Genomic DNA, 25546 nt, shown 5'->3' with positions numbered 1-25546 from the left:
AAGTGTGATCAATTGGGGTGATCTTACTCAAGTCATTGGAAACCAAAGAATTGAACGGAAAACACATTTGAGGAAATCCACCTAGTGAGCAAGTTCTTTGTTTTATCTTTTATTGCTGATAGCAACCTCTACTAATGTCAATATTAAGTTTAAAATGCGGCAAAGCATAGACAAAATCTGTCCACGAAGATAATCAGAAGATGAAAGGAAATTTCTCAGCACAGTAGAAGTGCTGATGCAAGTTAGCAGTTTAGCTGAGACTTAGCACGACACAATAAAGGGGAAAAGATAAAAATATTACACAAGTGACAGTGAATCAATACATCCGTGGAAGACAGAGATATTGTATTGCTATAAATTTAAGCTTGCCTCAAATTTAAGATCTTCATTTTTAGATGAAACAACTCTAAATTGGGAAAAAGAGTGGTTAAAAATAATCATTGGATGTATCACCTCTGAGCACCTCATCTCAATTTCCCGCACGGCAGCTCAGCTCAGGTCAGCTGCACACGTTCCCTCCTCCAGTGCCGCCTCCCACACAATCATTTGCCAGCTCAAAATCTCAGGTGCCGCAAAGCCCCACGAGTCCCACTGTGGCAGCACATCTGAACACTGGTGAAGGAAGCGGTGGCCCCTTTTGGGCTTCCCTAGCCAGCAACCAAGCTGATGGGATATGTAAAAAGCCCCTTCGAGTGGAGGAAAGAGCAAACAGGTGGGTACACACACAAATTTGAAGCGCATTGATTAGATTTCAGTGTATATGCTTGAAAACCCAGACAGAAGAGTTGCCATTCATGATAACGAGCGAGTAGGTGCGCATCTTTGTTTCTGTACACATGACACTGCAAGTATTCAGATATCTTCTGATTCCTGCAGGCGCCTCATCTGCATGATGCTAACAGAGTCTCAAACCCAACAGCCTAAATCATTATCACAGCTACCATATCAGACTTCAGTTTTCACAGCCGTATATTCTGCTCTCACTGTGTTAAATATACGCTGTTATTGTGAGACACACTATAGAAATGATGTTCCTGAGCCTGCAAAGTTCTGTCTCCTGGCAGCTGATTTCTTTCTTGCATAGTAAATCCTAGATATAATTTCTGGTATGAAAAGAATGAAATAAAAATCCAACCTCTGAAAGAGACCACAGGGTGCTATTAACATAGGCAGGATTATTTTTCATACCAACAGTGGGAAAAAAAAACCCAAACAACCAAGGTTTGCTCCGTTCTGTTGTTTTGTTTCATGATGCTTAAAATTGTTGTGTAGTGATTTTTAACAGATTGCTCTATTAGGGGATATTGAGAGGTTTAGAGAATGAACACTGACTATTAAAGTGACCCCAGACGCTGTCTGTCGAGAGCTCCACAGTCACGCAGCCTGTCAAATTAGCACAGAATCTGCATCAGGAAACTACTTAGTGAGAACAGAAAGCAGATGCCGCTCTACTTCAGTAAGATGGGCCTGACAGGTATATTGCAGAAAGGGTAATTGCTGGAAGAAAGGGTGAAAGTACCAACAAACCTTGAACACAAGAAGTGCAACTGGTAAATTATTAAATGTTTACTTAAGCTTCTTCAAGTAAAAGCACTGTTCAAACAGTAAGAAATGCTGTATATCTACCGAGTGTAATATGTAGCAGCACAAAATGAAAGGGTGTATTCTGGTATGAAGTTCCATTTTTAAAAGACAGTGGAAAAATAGAGTAAATTTTTCATCTGTCTGACAATATAGCACCTGTGGTTATCACAGATTCAAAGTAGAACAAAAACCCCTCAGGCTATAGGTTTGGGTGTTTTCATATCTTACTGCATGTATGTAATAACAACACAAATCAGTATTCCATGCTAACGGATATATCTGTGAAAATTTTATCTACTAAGATAAAACAGGCCAGATTATAGTAGCAAACACTGAGGTAAATAAGTGCAATGTAAAAAAAAATTAAGAGCTAATCAATTTTTTTGTAAACACTAGCAACCTGAAGATCAAAAGCAGACAAGAAATACCTGCAATCTACAGAGTTTATTTCTCTGCGCTCCCTCCCAGTATTATATACTTAAAGTTACTAATTTAATGAAATTATTTGCTCTAATGTGACATACAGTGGTAAAAAAAAATGTATGCACATGGAAATTTCTTTGACACACGCTATAATTTTAGCTAAAGAGTTTATATTGCATGAGTAATGAATTTACCTTACCTTATAAACAGACTTATTTTTAATTACAGGAGTTATTCTTGATGTTGTCACTCACGTAAGTAGTTGGTGTAATAGATGTATAAAGGCATGTATAAATATGCATAAACACAGGGACGCACACACAGCTTTCCCTGTGGATGATATTTTAAGACTGTTACAATCTTCCCTGAACTGTGAGGTTCGGAGAGATGGAAGTGGAGAGCAGTAGATGTGACTGAGGAGACCACAGGAGACAAACCTGACTCCAAGACAAGTGTCTTATGGGAAATTCACCATGTTAAGGCATTTAAAATACAACCTGGATGGGGACTTGAGCCCATGATCCAGTTGGGGCTTTGAGACTCTGACCCAGTGGGAGGTGTCCCATGTTTGGAACTGGATGATCTTTAAGGTCTCTTCCAACCTAAACTACTCTATGATTCTGTGACTCATGGCACTCTCCATTCCTCCTCAGGGCTCAGTTTCCCCATTACTTTAAGCAGACGTATTTGTGCACCGCCACAGATGTGCTGCCATTCCCTCTTCCCAAGTCGCAGCACTACTGTGTAATGAGCAGGATTAAGAAATTAATTGAAGAGCTCAATCTTCAGGCACATTTTCCATGCTACAGACTAGTTTTTGATCCATTCTGAGGTTACACGTGAACTGACTTGAAGTTATGGTGGACTTGAACATCGGATGCAGCTCTGCAGGGATGCTCAGCCCCTCCTTCGCTAGGAAAGAAAGTTGGGCCCCTTCTGGGCTGCCTCCTGTTTCCCACACGGACACCTCCTCACGCTCTGCAAAAGGCTTCTCCTCACCCATCTCCCCGGAGCACAGTTGCTTTATTAAGGAAACTCTGTGTCAGATGTAGTTCAGATTTGTCACTGCATAGTATTGTTTTAATTAGGTAACGATCATAATCACATACCGTGAACATGGGAGAGAGGCATCTGAGTAAGAGGCAACTGAACCCCAAACAACCCAATCCTCAGAACATCCTATCACAAACCCCCACTTCTGCACAATTTAACTTATCTGTCTGTAACAAATATCCAGTGGAATTACTATAAAGACAGCCATTCCACTTACTCTATAGCAAAGAGATGCTGAAATATATTAATAAACAAAAATATACCTAATTTAATATTGATTTGGGTCAGTTCCCCAAATTACAAAAGAAGCCTACCTTACCAAAGAAATTTGCTTTTCTCTGCATAGGGAAAGGGAAAACAGAGGACACATCTGGATGTGCACTACTTAAACTAAAATAACTTATATTCTTAAAAATATGTATAAAATCCTAGCTCTTGGTTTTTTGGTTTTTTTTTTTTTTTCCAAACAATAAATGCATTGAAAAGAACACATTCCATCTTCACGGCTGGAGACTGCAGCTCAAGTAAAACACTGCCCAAATTTCTTTCACTGTTTTCTTTAAAAGCTTGTCTCATTCTAAATCAGGAAATTAGCAACACTGTGTAATAAAAACAACCCTTCCTCACCGTCTTTAAAACATTTCCCTACAGCTTATGACAGTTAAACTGCAGTATTATAGCCTGGTTTATGTGCACAGAACACAATGAGAGTTCTTTAAAAAGTATGGAATTTATTAATAACTATGCTAATGTTATATAAATATGCAATATTATAATACAAATTACAGTATCTTATCTGAAACACCTCAATTCTTTTCCATGCATAGCTTTCCTCCCCCTCATCTTCGTTTCCATTATAATTATTCTACCTTTCAGAGCAAATGGTGTCACAATTCTTTCCGGTCTCCTGATTCTATAATTTGGAAATTGTCACAGGGCTCCTAAGCACTTCATGTACCTTCTTATTATCTTGTAAATAGATACATTAAGCAGATAGTGCTAAGATTAAATATTTTAACCTTAATTAAAAACATAACATTTGCATGATATTTTTAACTTCCAGAAGAAGCTTTAGAATTTCCATTTTAATTGATATGTATAAATGTAATCAAGCATAATTAAGGTGACTTGAAAAGTAATTTCATTGGAAAAGCCTTATATTTCTGATTTCAGATAAGAATTAGAACATGATAGTCTGCTGGCCATGCTCAAGGAATATCTTAACTTCTCTCTTTTTTTATGCATAGCTTCCTTTTTCTCTTTCTGTTTATTTTCTCTAGGCCTCCAAGAGATTTTATTTATTTAACTTCTAAAACTTGCTTAAATTCTTCACAGTTTTAGATTACTCATTCAGTGCTTGAATATTTTCCGGTTTTAAATAGTCTAATTGTTATCCATCATATGTATCTGTTGATGTTTAATAAATAACTATATAAAACTAAGCCAGACGTGCGTAGCAGAGTCTATTGGATAATAATAGAAAGGAATAATGCTTTAAGATTTTATTAAATAATATGGGGTCAAAGCAAACTAACATCTTCTAGATCAAAATCTATGATCCAGATTGCTGTCTCGAAATATCTAAAGATAATCTGGAGATCAGTTGTTTGCTTGGAATTATCTAAAACTTTGAAACAGTTATTTGTTTCTTTAATGCCCATTCTCAAAAAGGCTTTAAGAAAGGAAACTTTTGAGAGAAGAGACTCCTTCTGAAAATAGACATCACATCTCGTCTCAGTTGTAAAGTGGAGCGTAGTTATCTACACCTCTGAACCAGCAACTGAATTCTTGCTGTGGAAGCAATGAACCATCAGTTCCAGAAGCAGATTTAACCCATGCCTAAAATAATACTTCAGATTATCCAAAAGAGCACGCTCGTACGACTTTTCCTTTGAGCACCTGCAGCAGCCCTCTGAACTGTAACTGCTCTCTCGTTACACTTCTGATCCACATTTTCTGCTCAACTCTGTCTTCACAAAGAGTTTAGATCTGAACTCCCTGGAAGTGAATTTGCATTTAAATAAATTTTTCCATTTCAAAATGCATTTAATGTTTTCTCTTTTTTTTTGAGCAAAACCTTAATATTACAGCAACGTGAAAGAATGAAACATGCTCATAAACACACTAACATAAAACGGTGAATGTATTGCACCATTCATACACCAATTTACATCCTTGAAATTTCCTGCTTCCAGTCCAAGGAATTCTGCTGGCTTTAATGGACAAAATGTCTCAAACCTATACTGCACCTTCCCAGCACTCTCTGATCTTTATTCATGTGCTTCAAAACTTAACGAAGCCACACACATGTAGCACACTGTTCAATAAGCACAAAACTTTATTATTTGTTATTAAAACCTTGTGATTGATTAACATTAGCTATTTAATAATAATCATTGGTATATTTAAGACCCAATCATCAAATTACAGGAAATTCGCTTTTTTCAAATACCTTATAAAATTAATTATAAGGCAGAACTGCAAGACTACAGAGGATAAGAGATTCAGGACATGACACGATATTAGAATTTAAACGGTGAATTATTCAAAGTCCAGAGAATAAATGACAGCCTTGTCTTTTGGAAATATAATATCGACACTGACCATTTCACTTAGACAGACATTTAGGTCAGGTTCTTGCAGAATTGGTACCTCCACTTAAAAATTATCTCAATTTAGGAAAGATAAGTAATGTATCCTAACAAGACTCTTTTGAATGGGCATTAATGAAAATATGGAAAAAAGTTCCTTTATCTATTTTTATCATAAACTTGCTGAAGACTGTTCAAGCAACTCACAGTCAACAACAATTATCATACACATACATTTATTTGCATGCATATGAATCTACGTATAACAAAAACTGATTACAGATAATCACTCAAGAATTCAGGCAGCTCATAGCAATTCGTATCGTAACATAGAGCCATATGAAAAATAACTTACTGGGCATTTACGAGAGAAGTTGCTTCTTGCAAATGAGAAAAACAATCTTTCAGTTTTTATGAACATAGAGAAAATGTCATCATTCTTAACTTAAACTGATACACTCCCAGTATTTCCTCTGTACAGTCTCTGTGTTATAATATAACACAGAGTGCAATATAACACACATTGCATCATTCACTACAGGTTTCAAATCAGGATCTTAAAGAAAAAATTAACTATTGCTTTCTGCAAGACAAACAAATAAAACACTTAATCAATAAATAAAATTTAATCCTTTCCAATGAAAAAAATTTACAACCTTAGGAAAAAAAATGAATCCTAATTTTAAACCTTCATAATATTGATTATACCAAACTATTTAAACTACCCTAGAAGTAGCAGTGCAACTATTTTTCATTAAAAGACTAAGAATTGTCTCTGTAATGGTCCACATGAAATACATTGACAACAGTTTCTTTAGTGTTCCCTGAACACGTAAACAAACCAAGAAAATTTCTGTATATCGCTAAACGTTGGGGCTGTTTTTAAAAATTTGAACTCTGCGTTAGTGGAACACAATTTTCTTCATTTAATGGGGAAAGTCAATCTCTTTCTGCAACAGTTTGTATTAAACTCCTTTTGTTCCAAACTCCCTTAATCTAATAAATCTTGCCCCTATATTTAATGTCCCTACCGAGGTCTGAATCAATCCTCCCTTAGCCGGATGCAGTCGATGAACTGCTGGTCACCGCCTGCCCATTCTGGTTGTGAGCTTTGGTGCTGGCAAACCACCAGCAGGAATTACTGCAATCCTGGCAAACCCGTCCCCGCTTTGAAATCGGTGTAAGGAATAGCAGATTGTTGGGTGAAAAGAAAACGGGAGTCCTCTGCTGCAAACTTATTCCTGAGTCACCAGGAGGCTATTTCAAACCCTTCACATTGACATTCTAGGGGAAGCAATAATTCATATAAATTAATAGGATACATCAATTCTAATTAGCCCAGAAAGGTTAGGTGAGTATCCTTTGGAGACCTGAGCATTGCTCCACGTTGCTGCGGATAAATAAGTATCCAAATCTTGGCAGGGCTGTGGCTGGGAACATGGGTGAGCTTACACTGAGCAATTCAGAACGTTGGAGCAAAGCAGCAGGGGAACCAGGATCAAAAACCAAAGCTGCCTTCCTGCTTTGAGCCCTTCTCGAACTAAACTACTAAGCAGTAAAGGATGACTTCTGAAACAAAGGAACCAACACAAAATAAACAATGAATGCTTACTTACCATTGGAACATGCAATATTTGGGCACCTGGTTTCAACAGAAACAACCATGAAATGAAACAGAGGGATACTCTATAGGTTTTACCTCCCTCACAGCGCAAGGAAAATGGTCTTTCCTTCACCCCTAGTAGTAATCGTGATCGCCATCATCAGCCTTGAAGTTACTGAACAACCAAAAGGGCTGAAATTACAAACAAAATGTTGTCTTCCAAAACTAAACCTCATAAGAAGTCTAAATGATATCAGAAATGAATGCACTGCTAAGATCCCTTAAACCAGGGGTAGAAGAACGTACACAAATTATAATGAATACCAACACTATTTGAACTGTGTTTCAGCCGGTGTTTTCCCTTCTGTCCTGGTCTACAGCACTGGACACCTGTGGTGTTTCTGCACTCTATGATTAGCCTACTTATTCATTTGCATACATTTCTGCTACTGCATTGGCCTAAAAAGTAGCATTACTTAATTTAATTGCACATATTATGGCGCACCGTCCTCTCCCAGTGAGTGACAGTAACTCATAAGATGAAAAGGAATAAAACATTCATTGACAGAATATGTTGAGTTTACCCCGACATGTAACCAGACAAAATATGGTAATGGATTACTCTAAGTGGATTATTTCATAAATTTATAAATAGAAGTGAGTACATTTCTGTTTCAGAAGCACGCAGCAGTCCCTGCAGTAGCCCCAGCCCAGCCTGCAATGGATTAGGATCCTCATTCTCACTAATACTTAAATAGATGCATTTTCAGAAGAAAATTACAAGCTTTGGAACAGATTTAACACTCTGAATAGAATGTGTTTGTGCCTATTTTGTGAAAACGAATTATTGTGTGACAAGAAGAAATCTTTCAACTATGTCAAAAGACAGGAGAAGAAAAAAAAAAAAAAAAAATCTATTTCCCCTCCTGACTCTCTAACCTTGTCTTGTTCCACAGGGAACTGACGTAAATAAACTCAAGGAATTAAAGTCAGAGTCAATACAGCAAATTTATATTTTTCCTGAAATTCTTTTTAACATAAACCCATCCTTAAGCAGGAAGAATACAGAAATACTTAGAGCCTGAAGCGATTTATCTGACGTTTGATAGCCTAATACCGCAAAGATTGCATGCATTGCTTATGTAGGAGAATTAGCTGTGGTCTACGGGAATTCACCTGACCTGCAGACCCCTCACTGCTCTCTCTCCTCTTTTGGTCTGTATGCAGGAGCTGAAATTTGAGTAAATCGCAGCCAACCTCCATTCTTCTGTTTCTACTGTACATATATCACCTTGTGACAAGAGACCACGTACGCTTTATACCTGAACAGGACCTCTTCCAGTCTGCATTTGGCTATTTTGTCATATGCAGACATCCCTTAGCCAGAGGGATCTGTGCCTCTCTTGAAGCTTATGTGGTCTTGAATGCACAGTTGTTGTATAGGAGTGATAAATTCATATAGGATAAAGTTTTCCAAAGAACTCAAGCCTAAGTGTCTAATGTGACAGCACAAACCCCACAAATTCATAGGTCTCTTACGTTCTAAATACCCTCTAAAACAATCCTGTGCTGGAGTACCTCTGAAAATATTACCTACCGAGCTTTTATACTACCACAGGAGACACTGCTGCAGTATTCCAAAACATTGTTACTGTGCAAACAATACTTTTGGAAACTATGTCCTACTATGGGACAATTGGTGTGGAGGCAGAGAAAACCCAGAAGACATCAAGAAAAAAGTAATCTTAGCCTTGTCTCTACTTGTATCAACTCCCATAGCTTCCTACATCTGGGAAGGGAACAATGGGTGTTTTCACAACAAAAAGCATTTCATTTGTGCTAGGCAGGCAATGCAAATAACATGTAATTACATTCAGGGATCTCGTTTTTCAGCATAGCAGGTTAGCAAGACCTTCTTCACAGCAAGACAAAACCACAATGCATGCACGTGTGTAAAATACCTGTCAACAACAATATTTTTAAGACTACTGTAAACTCTTTGTACAAGCTTAATTATCTTCCTTCACTGTCCTGATCCTAAAATATTCTTAAAATTCAAAAATTGGCAAAAGACAAATGAGAAAAAACAGACAACTGTTAAAATAGTTTATTTTTCCAAATTGGATGATCTGAAGGACTAAAAAAGAATGAAGTAGCTAATTAGACCAAGCAGAAGATGTACATCCTTTCTAATATGTGGAATAATTAACTAACCTATTCAATAATGTTAATTCTGTGGTTTGGCACAGCATAATAAGTAACACTGGACTGCCACAAGTCGAACTTCTTGTTCAATCACAGTTAAAGCTCTTTGGGTTCGTATAAGGTTTTATGGACAAAAATAATGTATGTGCGAAGTTCCTCATTGTACTGAGGAGACAGAATCTCTCTCTCACTAAGAGAGATGGCATTCCACTTCAAAGAAAGAAGATTTATTTCCATTTATTTAAGTATCAATATCTAAATAAAATGAAGATTTCAGTGTGCAATCATTACCTTTGAGTAATCTCTGAAATATGGGAGGAAAATAAGTATGTGACATACTGAATGACTCGTTAAAAATGAAACTCGATTGCATATCAGGTAAAGGAAGAAAAAATACTTCCCAAAATACTCGCAGTATTGACAATTCAAAAAGTGTATGGACAGAATGAAAGACGAAGCAGATCTCAAGAGAGGTCATTGTAGGTATGGCCAGTAAAAAGCAATATTAATTTAATTAGAGGTTGAATACTTGAATTCCGAAGAGACAACCTTATCAATAGATAGAGACACCCACGAAAGATCGGCTGCTTCATCTTCAGCATGGCATACTTCAAAGTAAATTATTGCAAATTGCTTTCCATCTGTCCAACAAAATGCTATTACTGTTGTAATTTTGTTAAAGAGATGCCAAATAAAGAAATATGTTAGGAAAAAAGCATGTTTGTTTGGTAGCTGTGTCCCCGTAGTAAGTATGCAAGCAAATTAAACTCACTCCAGTTGTTATAAACATGTTGACCCACAGGTGACTATTCTGCCTTCCAGCGGAAAAGCCTCTCATGCTTGGGTTGCCAGCTTTTGCAGTAACTGCAGAGAGAAATTTTTAATCTTTATTTCTCCTTGAATGCTATCACAGCACAGTGCCTAATTTCACTAGCTGAATGCCTGTGAATTAACAGCACTTTTAATAACTTTAGATACAATCTATATTTGAGCATGCTTTTCATTTTATGTTCATTTTTCTTCCATTCATTATCAAAGTCTTTCTTCCCTCTAGACTGTTTATATTTTAATTTGTGCAGGCTTTAACAACATACTGACTCCAATACTGTCCTAATTAAATTTACTTGCGTAGGTTTGAACAGCAACCCATGTTGACCTCAAAAGTACTCCTTTTTCTTCTTTCCAATATATTTTACTGTCTATCAAAGAATTCTTTTCCCCAGGCTCTACTCCTTCTTCAGAGTCAGCCAATGCCTTTGTGCACCAAATCCTCCAATATATGCCCAGATGAGTATTTCAGCTTTAATAAAATTACAGCCCAAATCCTGAGCGACCTGCACCTTTTATGCCATATATGTTATTTAGGTCACTTCAAACAGAAAACTGCAGAGCAGCTTCTGACCACACTGGTAAGAAAGGACTTTGATTCTTAAGATAAGATTTTCCCGCCCCGAGCCATCATTCCCAATTTTCTTCATAATTAAAACTCTACTCAAAAATGTCTTTCTAGAATGGTCAAAGAATTGAAGCTGAAAGTATGGCTCACCTATGACTTTTCTTTTCATAGCACATAAATTCAGCCCTGAGCAATCCCAAGAAAGCATCAGTGCTTTCTTTCCTCAACTGAAAGATACTCTCACCTTTGGCACTTAGATTTTACCCTTTCAAAACCTGGATTATTCTAATATTTTAAATTCTTTAATTTTTAAGGTAAAATACATGTAATTCTATATCACCCTATTGCCACTTCTGTTATACACAGGTGTATTACATACTTTTCCCCCATTTCTTACATCTCCTTCCAGATTAGAACAATTTCTAGCTAGGATTCTCACACACAATGCCTCATTAAAGAAACCTTTGAATTCAGCTTTCTTTCAAAAGAGAAATGATGATTTGTGATTGTACATATCAGTAATGTCTCTTCTGATTTTTATTAAAAATACGACCAATATTAACAAAGACACAATGTTAGGGGTTTGTTTTTCATGTATATTTGTGAAAAGCGCATGTAAAACCATATCAAGGGCAAACGCATAAGAGTAAACCTTCCCTGCTTTTAATAATTTGCATTTGAGTGTCTGTTTTTTAATAGGTGGTTTCAGACAGGGAAGAAAAACAAGAGGTTCTTCCTTTATTTTTTGTTTTCTCTTGCACTTAGAACCCTAATCACAGGCCAGGATTTGGTTGTGTGCATGCTGTGTGATGCTTGGCATCACCGTGACAGAAGCCAAAGCATTGCTCTTTGATGTGTAACCCCAACCTCTCCGCACTGCCCAGAGCCCCGTGGACTGTTGCCCACACCCTTAGGGACCACATGTGGAAAAGGTGGCATCGCAACATCCGCTTCCAGTGTGTTCCAAGAGTTTGAGCTAAGACAGTAAAATTTCTGCTGGTTTCACGGAAACAACATAGCTGTTTTGCAGCTAAACTCATGACCGACGTGCAGCTGAATTCCTGATGCACCCCTGAGCCCGAGCTTACCTGCGAGGTTTCTAGAGTACATTGGAGACGCTTGTTTAAAGCGTTACACAACTCAGCTCGCTAAGATGGAGCGGAACATCCTGCTAATGCTGCCTGGAAGAAATAGGTCATGTAACTTGGACACTGCCAATTGCCAAACAGAAATCGATTAAGAAATCCACGTGCAGAGAAAAATAAAAATAATAAGAAAAAAAATCAATGCTCATTGACATGGCCCAGTGAGTGGATGATACGCAGAGTATAATAGCACCGACACGAATTGATAAAAACAGGAATGCAGCTGTCTGCCATCCGGATAGGAAGAAAACAGCGTGCATAGCATTGTGGATGCTCTGCCAGCATGGGACCAGGAACACATCCCACGCTGAACGGGGTAAATGGAGGGAGAGAACAAGGTATGGTTCCTCGGTTCCTCCTGTTACTACATGTGGAATTTCAGACCAGGCTATTTGAATTGATGTTTCCCCTCGATTTTTCTCATAAGAAGCTTTGAAAAAAGTATATATGGAACTACAAACACTTAATTTATATTCTGTGCACCCTGCTCATATACACTAAAGGCAGCACTACATCTCCTACTATTCAATTATTGTCATTATTTAAAAGAATTAAGAGAAATTCTTATCTTTTTTTTCACATAGATTAAAATTCTTATAAATTATTACAGACTAAAGATAGATATTATACTTAGCCTTGTAAAACTTGTGACCTTTGCTCAGTAAGAAGCTGCAAGAACTGAAGAATGTGTTGTGCACAGCAGCAAGGCAGAAATGTCAGAAGCAAGAGAATACCCTCAAGAGCAGAGCCGCAGGCAGCAGAGCCTCACTCAGCAGAAAGCACACGGAATGGGCAGCAAGATAAAAAAAGCAGGCATTTTAGAGACAGAGCGAGAAAGGGAGGGTAAGGGCTTAAAGGCAGGAGACCAAAAAAAATGATAGTAGGACCTGGAAAATCCCCGTCCTGCTTGAAAAGAATAACTAAGGTCATGAGATGGCACAGTAAGAGAAGAGCTGCACTATTGCCCAGCAGTAGGGGCAGCATTTTAGAGGTACTGTGCCTTCGTTTTAAAAAGAACAAATAATAAAAAAAAGAAGCCAGCAAGAGACCTCCTAAAGGGCACACTTGACACAAGGGCGTTCTTTTCTCTAGAAGAAACTTCTTGGTCTTGGTTTCTGACTGGTGTCAGGGGATAGCATTGAATCATTCTTCAGATAACATAATGTGACTTCGTAGGGTATTTAGGTTTCTTTTACGTCAAAAACATTTCAGAGAAAAAAAACCCTTGAGTTGGATTTTCAATGCTTCCAAAACACAAAGGTCCATCGGGTTGTGCAGTATGGATCAGTTACAGGCATGGCTGCATCAAGGCCAAATGCATTTCTCTGATTTGATGCGTATGGTCCTTGTTACCGTTTGCAAGACTGGAGCTCAAGGTGCATCACATATTTTGTGATTAGAGGTACGTGCAAGAACCATCTACATAATAAAAGGCACTTCGTACTGCCTCTTTCCGAGATCAAGTGTATTTTCCCCACTTGTTTTATACTTTACTAAGTACCAGTTTCCCTGTTGGAGAAAATTTATCTTATCAATATCCCCCAGGATAGCCTAGTTTGTGCAAAAGCAGAACTACTGATAAAAAAATAAAATACTGGGGTGGTCACGTGCAATTTACCTACATAATTTCATTATTTTGATTTTTTTTTTTTTTATTTTCAACATCCTCTCACTTGTACACCTACACAAAGTTATTTTTTATTTAGAATTAACTTAGTCCATTGCATTTCATTATCTGGTAAAAATTAAATAGCAGAGGAGAAAAGGAATTTCCCAATATCAAATACTTTGTTAAGAAGCTAATTGAATTAATAACCTGTTATATGAAAAAGCAGTGTTCTTCCAAATACAAGTGCTTGCAAGTTGCTAGAAAAACCTCAACTTTAAATTGACATGCGTGTCTGTACTTTACACAGTCAACTTTATCATTCCAATCTTGTCTCAAACCCCATTTTAAACAATCTTCCCATCTAATTAGCATTAACTTCTGGCTCCTTAGTACCATCCCTTTGAATGCTGGCATGGTTAAAATACTCAGGTCTCCTTAGTTTGGAAGAGCGTGGCAAATGTCAGTGAAATACGAGGGCATATGGCATATAATTACAGAACCATATGGATGCCAGTAGTGATAGTCAACACTATTTGAATACAAGACCAAGAAACTTAGACAAAGAGCAATAAAAGACCATCACACATAATCATAAAATAGATATATCGTTTCTTTGCAGCTGAGAGAAGCCCTTAAATGCTTGTCCTTTATTAAAGCAAAGCCACTGTGCCTGCATAGGCACACAGGTGTAATTTTAGCTTTAGTTTGGAAATTTATTATTAAGATGAGTGATGCAAGAATCCACTTACCAATGCACATAGCAGATCAACTGCTTCCAGTATCAGTTCCTGGTGGCCGATGCGAGTGACTCCCAATTCCTCAAGCTCCTGATGAGTGATGTGTAGCAGCTGTTCGCCATTGATCTTTTCTCTTTCAAAATTCTTTATGTATTGTTGGAGGCAATCGTCAAGGCCTATTAGAACGAGAAATCAGCAATGCACATTCAGGAAACAGAAGCAAACAATCAGAATTCTGTAATTTGAAAAAAAAAATAGAAATTTCTGGGGAATCCAAGGATAATTCCTTGTTTGGATCTATTATGGAAAATGTGCAAAACATTTAGTTAAACTTACATAGTATAGTGCATGTTACTGAAGAAAACTTTATACTACTGATGTTATTTTCAACATTCTTAAACTAATTCCCAATTATTTGTCCTACAGTGAAGCAAGTAAACCCAAGATCCATAAAAAGTACAGATATACAGAAACCATAGAAATAACCAACTTGGGCGTTTATGGAAGACGGAGCTATGAAATATCACAATTTCTGCATGCAGCCTTTTATTAAATACAGTTCCTGGTATCGTTAAATTAAGGAGAAAATGTGTATGCTAGCACTAAGAAAAAACAATGCATATAAAACAAGGAAAGCAATAGAAAGAATAAGAAAAATATTGTTCTCATTTGTCTATTTAAAAGTTCTCATATATGCAATATAAACAGAAATAGAGGGAAAGCTAATGTCTTAATATCCTGGATTATTAATTAAGAAAACAGATAATTCTGTCATGTACACTAGTATCTTTTTAAGGATAAATCTGAGTTATTTTAACATGTTTTGAACCACAAAGGTCCTTTAAAGTAACCGAGTGATACAGCTTGGCAACGAGGAAAAGAAATATGTTCCTCTAAATTAGCACAGGAGAACTAAATGGCTTAAACAAGAGGATGAAGGAAGTTCACCAAAACCATGTTAGAAAACCACATTACTATCTACTGCTTCATTTTATAAGCATACCTTCTTAGATAAAATTAAATGACTTAATCTGATCTAATAAAATTGGTCTATTGCATCATAGTAAGAAACACTAGCTAACCACGTCACTAACATGCAACAGCCCGGCCTGACCGAAAGCTGGGATTAGTTATGGTCCAGAGATGCGTCGCCAAAAGTTATGGGAGGACTGGGAATAACCCAACGACCTACTGGGAAAAGAAACTTGGGGAAACTGAAGTCTTAAAATACGAAGTCTAAAACTATCCTGTAGAGAAGAATATTTGATGTTGTCTATGTTTTCCTATTCTCAGGTTTTTCAACCAAATACCTGAGAGAGATCTGACCCCTTATCTCTGCCACACCGAATATTAAGCCAACAAAATTCAGTTGAGACACAGACTGTGATGACACCAGAACTGAATAAAACAGAGCAATGTATTCGTATTCTGCTCCATAAATAGAAGGGGCTTTATTGCAATTTCCTTCAATTATCTTATCTTTCAACATTCTTCAACCATTTACTTTGTAAACCGATAGTCCTAAAACAAGTTATAGTGCTCGTTTGTCACTTACCAACTAAGAGGCAAAGCTTTCTAGCATCACCGGCCACAAATCAGCATTTGTAGTATTCAAAGACTTAGAAAATGCCAAACGAACGTGACATCTTATGAAAACTGTGTAGCCAGAGGTATTAAACGTGCCTTTGTGCCAGAAAGAATGTATGACAGAGAGCAAAATATGAAATTTGTATTATTCACACTGCTCTGTAATAGCTCCCCAGGGCATCTTTAGAAGGTGTTTACTTAATGGTGCAAACAGTATGGCAGTTGACAACAGAATACAGAAATACATCATTAAAGGACCAGGCTGTCTCAGAGCACAACAGCGTTTCATAAATGCACTCACACAAAAGATAAATTTGCTCGTTGCTCTCTGCTCTTCTGCCTATCCAGGAGCTGGGGGTTGTATTCCAGCGTGCCTCTTCTCGCCATCTAAAATTGTGTGTTTGCTAAGCTTGAGGTGTTGGGAAGCAAAAATTTAGCTATAAGTAGGTTAATTCTTTGTTATCATGGCTATAATTGGTTTTAGCATGAAAATATCAAAGGTGCAATTAGAAAGAGTAGAGAATGAGATTCTTTTGACTCACCAAAGCCAAATCAAATATTTATTTCCTCAAGCCACTCAGGCCTCATTAGAGCCATTTATGTAATTCTCTCAATATAATATTTGTTTACAGAGAAGACTTCAACCAGTTGTGATTCATAGCTACAAAGAGGGGGCATTAACTCTGTTTTATACGTAAGTAAATAAAATTAAACCACTATTACCAAGATATACAGCATCACTCATACAGTTCTATTTCTTGCCTATCCTTATGGGTTTTGGTACAATTAATAACAAACTGATATATCACCATAGCTCAATAAATTAATACAAGGAAAAGGCTTAAAATTGTATGATATATTTTAAAGTTAAGACTTAACATCTACAATGGGAAATTTGCTACATTGTCTATTCTCATTTTTAAGTTAATGAAACCAAATTCCATCCACATGGAGTAGGAGAACTTTGGCTCTGTATTGAGAGAGTAGAAGAAAACAGGCATCACTGACAAGTTTACTATGATTTTGCAAATAAGACTTGTTGTAAATTGCCTAAATCAAGGAAATATGAAAAAGAAAGGAGGCAGAAAAGAAAAGGCACTAAAAGAAAAGCCAGTCAGCTTTAAAAATGTTTATTTCCTGAACTGCATAATTAAGAAAAAAATTATCATTAATGCAACAAAGCAAACCAAAGTTATAAAAATAATTCTCTATAGAGCTAGCTAAAATCAGATTTAAGTATTAACTCAGAGCCAACATTACAGAAGAGATGCTGCATGTTGTGGGCAGTAAGACCCACCGAGATTAAAATGAATCTTCCCATTGATGTCAACAGACATCAGCTTTGTTCTACATTAAAACACAAACATAGTTGCCACGTTACGTAAAGATCTGTCCCTTCCTGTTTTGTATTAGACATGAATATTGGAAAAAATACTATAGAACTCTCACAGGGGGGAAACGTGGTGACGATGACTTGGTCAAGTGTGATCCATCACAAAAGAAAGTAATATCTAAGTTAATTTCTGTCATTTCCAATTTTTCATATCTCTCTCCAGGAATTACAATTATTCTCTTATCCTTTTTTAATCTATTTTAATGGATTTTTTGTTACCTAGTGAAAACTGTATTGGATTTCATTAATCCAGCCTAAAAATTCCTGACCAAATGATGGTTGTCTTCATATTCCAGCCTTATTCCCAGAGGGAAACATACGGCAGCTGGCTGGCATGACAGAATGCTGGCTGTGAAATGGAGGGGTGATGGGGAGGGCAGGCAGGAAAGGTCCTCGCCGGCTCAGCTTGTCACAAACATGACTCGCACAAGGTGGTTCTTCTGACAGAAGAGGGTATACAAAACAACACGCTCTGATGTGAAAATGCAGCGTTGCTCATTCTGCTTTTAGGGTCTGGGATGAAAGAGAAGGAAAAACCGCTCGGTGGAAATGCATTTACCACTCCTGACTTCAGTTTAGCACTGGTTCAAGGAAGGGGTGGAGTCCACCCACAGCCAGTTTGGCAAAGGAGTCAAACCCACTTTGATTAAGGATCTGAGAAAGTATCTTGCGGTTTTCTTAATTAAAATAACTTTTGAAGTAAGAAGCAGATAGCAGGATACTATACCCAGAATTGCACTAAAGCTTACACAACACAGCAAATTTGAGGTATAGATGCAAGTGTCTGTGGAAGCTGGATCCAAAGGACAAAACCTGAAAACTGATGCAATAATTTCAGTTTGTTCAACAGAATTACACATCAGTCTCCTAAGAGGAAATTAATATCCCTGTTAATGTATCTCATTTGACTAATAAAACCTATACAACAATTGTATGTCTGTTGTTACAGAATGGTGACTTATAAAAAAATCAATAAATCAAAGTGAAACTGTCAGAAAAATCAATTTTCAGACTTTGTTGTGGTTGATGTTGGAGGAAATCTATTAAAGTTCCTGCGCCCATCAGCGAAGATCGATGTAAATGGTGACTGCGCATGTTTGTGAGGGCAGATATCTTGTGTAACATGACCACAGTGCACAACAGGGACACTCCTGAAGCAGTGTGTGTCTCAGGAGCGTGAGCCACCAGGGTCACCTAATTCAAAGAGAACTGGTTGTACTGAAACTACCTCTGGGTGGCAAGGGTACAAAATAAAGGACAGAAACACTGCAAAGAAGGGAACAGAAAAGGTAAAAAACAACCAGAAACTCTGGGCTCTTTGAGAAAGGGGTAGAGAAGACGACTGCTAACAGAGGTTTGGAACCATAAGAAAAGGAAAAGAAAAAGAAACATGGTTTGAAACCTCCTGGGTTTTGTCAGTGACCTTGCACACGACTTTCCAAAGAAATGAGACTGCACCTACCACACCTCATCCGATCCCACTAATGGCAACTTGAAAGGCTAGAAAATCAGCTATTTGCTATTAGAACAAAAAAAGAAATTCTCATTTTTGTGCTGGAAGTTATCCAAAGAATTGAGGAGGGCAGTGCAAACTTCTGCTAACGTTACAACCTTCAGCTTACATATGCAGACCTGCTTAAACATATCCAGTGCTTAACAGCCTCTATAGGCCCAACCAAGTAGTATTCATTACAGAAAGTGGAAAACTAGGGGCTTGGTTTTTAAAAAAAGAAAAATCAAGTGGTACTTTCTATATAAAGCAATATTTAGCAGCTAGGTAGAAAGATCTGGAAGACACTGAGTGGTTGGCTAACAGAAGTAGATGGAGAATGCACGCCTCTTCCCAAATGTGATTTTATGGAATACACACATCAGTTGATGTGTGTACTTGATCAAAACCCCCTTTGATTTATTTCATTTGGCTTAGGCACAGTGGGTCTTTTCCAGTTCTTATATAACTCGTAACAATGAAAATCATCAGGGGGTATTTTTTGTCAGTGACGTCAAAAGCTCTCTAAGAATTATGCAGTCCAAATAAAGAAAAGGCATAATCCTCAGGACCATGTTCACGCTAAGCTGACTCTCAAATGTCACCTATTTGTTCTTAAGCCCCTTCAAGAGAAATAAAAACTGTTTGGAGTGCCTGGAGAAATGTATCTTCATACCTCCACAATTCAGAAAGAGATAAGGAGAATGTGTTTGAAAACACTCTAAAACACCCAGCTTGGCGTGTTTCAGACCTAAACTTTCTGGAAGTTTAGAGTCTACCTAAAAACTAGAGGGTATCATGCAGTATTTTGCATCTTTAAGCCTATTTGTTACAAAGATGATCTATGGAAACAGAGTAGATGGATCACAAAATTAGATACAAAAAACTACATTAAAGAAAATCCCAAGTCATACCATGAATGCAAAACCACACAAAAAGGACAGAATTAAGGTTATTCTGAAAAAAAAAAAACCCAAGCCAAAAAAAAACCCATAAACCCTCAGTGCTGGCATTATCTGAGCTTTAAATGCTTGACTGTGCAAGTATAATGTGTTTAAATGTTGCTTTCCAGATGAGTTTCCTCTGCGTCACCATAATATTCACACAGATACAGATGGATGTTTTAGATGCAAATACAGGCAGGCTTCTGCTACTTGAATTTACATATCTGTCATCTGCATAAAAAGGAAATAGAGCGGGATGAGCTCTTAGAATGAATCGTTCCCAGGCACTGAGTGATGGCAAAAACGTTGACTTAAATTCTAAGCTTCAACATGGATTGAACTTTCCTGCATGTAAACTCTTCTACTCGGACCTCTGGCTAAGACTGTGCCGGCCCACAAGCTACTTCTCTTGCTCCTGCTCCCTCCTTCATTTTCTGCCAGCTTCCCTTTCTATGTCACATTTCTTTTCTCCTTCCACGCTGCCCCTGTTCTTGTATTTTCTATGCGTGGCTTAGGCAGCTTCCTCGCCTCTTCCTCAGCAGGGAAGCAGCGTTAGTAGAGCACAAGCTGGAGATGGAAGCTTCCAACCTTAGTGCCTCTTGTCTCCCCAGAGCTTTGCTTGCAACCACAGATCTCCCCGGCCGCACGTGCCTTTTGTAAAAAGGGACATAATCCTCAAAAACTTTAAGTCTGCTGCAAGTTCCTAAGTATATCCCTAATTTTCCTCTTCACAGTGTCCTCTCTAAGGGCAAACATCACAGCCACTTCACCAAGAGTGCATTTCTGCGACACAAACCATCCTCCCATATTCTATCCCATAGGTAAAATCAACGGGAATATTACATCACTGTAACTCTAATTTTTAATCATTTTTTTTTTAACATGGCCAAAGCAACAGTCTTTCCCATAACTGCAGTGTCTACAAGTTCTTTTTGGCTGCATTTTTCCAGATAACTATATTATCAAGATAAAAGCTGTGCTGAAATCATTAATACTTGAAGAGTTCACAGCATCTGAGAAGGTTTTGTAAGGGGATGTGTCAAGAAACATCAATAACAAATGAACGGAGTGCTGCACTTATAGAAGTTGATTTAATGATGTGCCATCACCCTTAAATTGTCATTCCCATATATGAATTAAATGGTTTAATATAGTTCTGCTCTCATTACCTATGACTGAATAATAGGAAGCAAAGACACTAACTTCTACCTCTCAAACCGACATGTGTGGTTGAGCCGTGTTGTTATCATGGAGGTAATAAACGGCACTTAAGAAGCTGTCTGGAACTACACCACCTCACCTCAGAGACGTTTCTAGAAGAAATGTGTCACACTCAGAAAAAATATCACATTTCCAGACACAAGAGCATGCTCCTCGCTGTCAGATTTCACAACAGTCTTAACCTCGAGATATGTCACCGATGCTGTTACTGATGAATTTCCCATAAAAGTGATAAAACACAGAAGTGTCTTTACTAGCTCTCCGTGCTAATAAAAATTTAAGTCTTTCCTCAGCCTCATTAATTTTCTCCTTGATAAAGATACAACAACAGCCTCCAGCCATTTCTGAAGCAGCACTGCTGAGGAATGGCCTGGAAGCGCTAGCGAGCCTCTAAAAGCCAGCACGCTCCTACCTCCCATTTATGCTTCCACATCGCACTGACTAACCTGAGAATATTTGGACATTTAATGTGCCTCATTACATTTATTTCAGAAGTGATTTGGCCAGATAAAAGGCAAGATCTTCTCTCGCATTGGACTCATGTAACACATGGCTTTACTTTTTCAAGGCAGATTTTGATGAGAATCTCTTCTGGCAGAAGCACTGGTTCCAACTTGGAGTGGTACTCTTGTACCTCCTGCTCCCCGTGCTTCGTGCGACTGCGCTGCCACGTCGTGAATTGGGTCAGAAACTGCTCTGTGTTAACTTCACTCCTTTTTGTTACCAGCTATTTTTAACTGGCACAAATGAGGTGGAATACACCAGTGGACGAAAGAGCAGATGTTTAAGCTGGCAGTGCTGCCAACATATGTGCTTTTCAAGCTACATCATAAGAAAGCCACATTTGATAATTCTTTGCTCTTCTCTCCTCTTTTATTTGCTGTGATGGCAAACGTATGACCACCATCCCAGCACTGTTCAAGACATCCTGAAATACACACTGAAATTTAAAAAAAAGTGTTCAGAATTACTTAAAAGACACGCTAAATAAATTGGCAAGGCCAAAAATAGATTCATATTTAGAAGAATCTTCAGCTACTGGTTTGATTTATGCTCAAGACAAAATACAGAACCAGCATAATTAAATCCCTGACTCTCTACCCAGTCATGAAAGAGCAAATTTCTCTGCATCAGAAAAATTCTGGCCATGACCAAACACATCTAGGATCACTAATAAGTTAGAAGGAATAACAACTACCGTGCAGGCGTGAGGGGTAGTGTTGTTTAGAAGTAGAGAACCGATGTCTGCTCATCTGCCGAGAATGGAAGGTAGAGACACACATGATTGAGGGCTCCCTTTCCAGTCCTCAATTTCCAAGACAGTTTTTGCAATAACCATTAATCTGATGGCAAAGGTGATGGAGGAAAAAGACCCATATAACCAAAGAAAAGATTCCAAACTAAAAACCACCAATAAAAAGGAACCACTCATAGATCATAGAACAGTTTGGGTTGGAAGGGACCTTAAAGATCATCTAGTTCCAACCCCCCTGCCATGGGCAGGGACACCTCCCACTGGATCAGGCTGCCCAAAGTTGCTAAGATAGAAAGAAAAATCAAGTATCATTTCCTTCACTAGAGCCTAAACCCACTGACAAGCCCTGTTGTCTCCATTTTAAGAAGGTTACCAAGTCTAATAAGGAAGAAACAGCTTTAACCATGTTCTCATATACAAGGACTGATCTTAAAAGCAAAAGTACTAGAACAAATAAATATAACTGAAAGCTCCTTTCAGCAGCTTCTGAGGATTTGCACTCCCCACAGGAAAGTCTTAATCACAGATTGACCTTCAAAAACCACAGTTTGATATCATACAAAGCCAAAAAAAACCTATCACACCACACAAGTCCTTGTACCAGTAATACAGAGATATGCCCCACTTGTCCCTGCCTTGCAATGAAAGAAAAAGCACTGAAGGGAGATAACGAGTCAGCCTGAGCTTATCAATAGCGAGAACAAGTAACTTGTTGGATAAAATTCACATAATCGTAGGGCAGACACCTAAAGTCAGAAGAAATTAATCCTGCTCTAAAAGCAACTCCAATGCACTTGCAATAGTGCGCTATGCTAAATTCAGTTCATAATCATACTCAAAGTCATCCGGACAGTATCACAGACCCTTCAGAACAGAGGCTTCCTGGCCAAAGCCCTTGTAAAGAACCTGACATTTTCTGAGGCACACGCGTCCGGCTGCAAAACATTACCTACAAAGAGAACTTGAAACAGGATAACCAAAATCCTCAGACCACATCCTCTGTCAGCGAGTGCTCATCTTGTAAAGCTGAGCTGTGATAAGGGAGCTGACATACAATAATCAAACAAAAAGTGCTACAGATGTTTCAGTGCCAAAATATATTAATTCTTATTTCGATTTCACAGACATTTTTTACTAAAAACTCTAGCTATCAAAAGAACAGCCAAGTCCAGCGCAGAAGTTTATAGTGGAAAGTCCAAACAAATCAGATTTCTGCTCAGAACAATTTCTTCAGCAACTATGAGGCTAGGACCTAATTCACAAGTAATAGTATAAAACACTTGAAAGATTCAAATCCTAGACAGATAGGTAGGCTCGACCATTCCTCACACAGTTACCAACAACCACTGGGAATCTGCTTTCAGATTGCTGCAAGATGTAAAGAGAAGGCTAGGATTTGATTTCTTTTAGGGATATTCAGAAACTTTGCTGATAGCATCTGTTGGTCAATGACTTGGAAAATCCAGTTGATCTGGGGTTTCACACACACCTCTCCTGTTCCTTTGATTTCAAGGTAACACTGAGGACACCACGCACAGCACCCCAGCTCCTGTTGACGTTGTCCTGTAGACTCTATGGATCCAGATGATCTTAAAATTAGGTTCTTTACTTAAGCAGTTTGGAGGACTTAGCTCCAGCAATCTGCGATTAGCTCAGCTAGAAGCCAGGGAGCTGTCAGGAATTGTCAATAAATTCTCATACCAGTAATTCCTATTTTTATCGATTCAAACTGTGTGAAACGAGCAAAACTGGGTGAATGGGAAGAAGGCACAAATGAAAGAGAAACTATACTGTAAATTATACTGAAGAAAGAAGCTTTTTCTCTTTCCATATGTTTGCCCATTTTTATTCTACCTCATTACGTTACCTGATGAGGCCGGACCAATTTATTATAGTTGCTATGGAACAGAGCAAGAGCTAGAAATTTTTATTTACTACCGCTTTTCATGCGCTATCAGATTAAGACAGATTAAGTCTGTAGCTTCAACTACACGATGAAAAATATTACTATATCTTAATCAGTAATATTCTGCAGTTTAATTCTGAATTCTAACTGTTTTGCTATTAGATCTGGCCATAGCTTATCCAAGATAAAATATTTCTGTGAAGTAACGTGAAACACATAAGAATTTTATCATATCTGAAGAAATGTATAGGCAGAAGACCAAGAAAATATGGTTACAAGTCAATGTATAAAAAAAATTAATCCACCCAGCAAAGCAATAGAGTTATTGGTAACTCAGTAGAAAAATGTAAAATCAAGTCACTGGAAAACATCTCCAAACCATAGGGTATCCCACATTGATGTTTGCTATATTTTTAATATGCTTAAGATGATAAAATCTTTCAGCGGGCAGCACGCAAGAAAGGGCCGCGGGTCAGGACCAGCGCCTGAGGGTCAAATCCCTTTGACAAGGAAGCACCAGGCTGAAAGCGCCGCTCGGTTCCAGCCAGCCCGAACCACCGGCAGCTACAGAGCCCACTGCTGCCAGAGGACAACCGCGAGAACTGAAACACAACTCTCAAATCAATCCCCATTATTTTTCAGTTCTTCCTAAGAAAACTGTTGAAGCCGTTTTCTCAAGACATCAGACAAGGAGTAAGGGATACGTAACAGTGATGAGCCAGTAATAAAAGCTGTCCGTAAAAGCTCTATTTGGAGCTGCTGGTGAAAAGGTAAACGTATTAACTCACTAACAACAGAGCCCCAACCACCCGGAGCGATGCACTGTATTAACCGAGCAGGAGAAATTAATTCCATGTCAGCAGAAGTAGCACAATACAAAATGATGTGTCTGGGGACATTCCTCAAGGCTTCTCAGGGAGCTGCGCTACGCTCACAGCCGTGCCCGGTAAAGTCTCAATAAAGAAAAGCCTCTTCTGGTTTACCCTGTTTTATTTGTCGTATAGGCTAGAGAACTAAACGCGGAAAGAGGTTAGGTTAGCCAGGTCCTGAAGGGTCCCTCAGGGAGTGTTTTGCTCCTGTCACCACTCTGCTGCTACACCTGGTTCCAGTCACAGGCAGGACAGGCAGACACGTGTTAGATATCACCGTCTGGTCTTGGAGCATAACCCGAGGGTAGCGTGGCTGAGGACCTCAGGCAGGACTGAAACTGTAAGTTACCAGTACATTATCAAGTTACTTAACAAGTGGCAATCTCAAATGTAATCTATTTGACAAAAAGATAGTAAAGGAAAAATCTAAACTCAACCTTTAACAGCTACTGTGTTTGAGATGACACCTTTTTTTTCTTGCTGAAACTTTTTAATTTCTTAATTACAGAGGCCATGAACTAGGGAGGGATACAATG

The 25546-nt window shown here is 38.2% G+C and overlaps 1 protein-coding gene across 1 annotated transcript in view; it reads right to left on the bottom strand.

The window, feature by feature from the left end:
- LOC104054314 (connector enhancer of kinase suppressor of ras 2) overlaps positions 1 to 25546 on the bottom strand; it is a 183636-nt gene that overhangs the window by 101478 nt on the left and 56612 nt on the right. Inside the window, exon 2 of the mRNA XM_054075876.1 lies at positions 14359 to 14522. Coding sequence (XP_053931851.1) covers positions 14359 to 14522 — 164 coding nt within the window. The remainder of the gene's footprint in view (positions 1 to 14358; positions 14523 to 25546) is intronic.

This window comes from Cuculus canorus, chromosome 10 (assembly GCF_017976375.1).
Source record: "Cuculus canorus isolate bCucCan1 chromosome 10, bCucCan1.pri, whole genome shotgun sequence".
Taxonomy (NCBI): Eukaryota; Metazoa; Chordata; class Aves; order Cuculiformes; family Cuculidae; genus Cuculus; species Cuculus canorus.
This window is presented reverse-complemented; position numbering and strand designations above follow the sequence as displayed.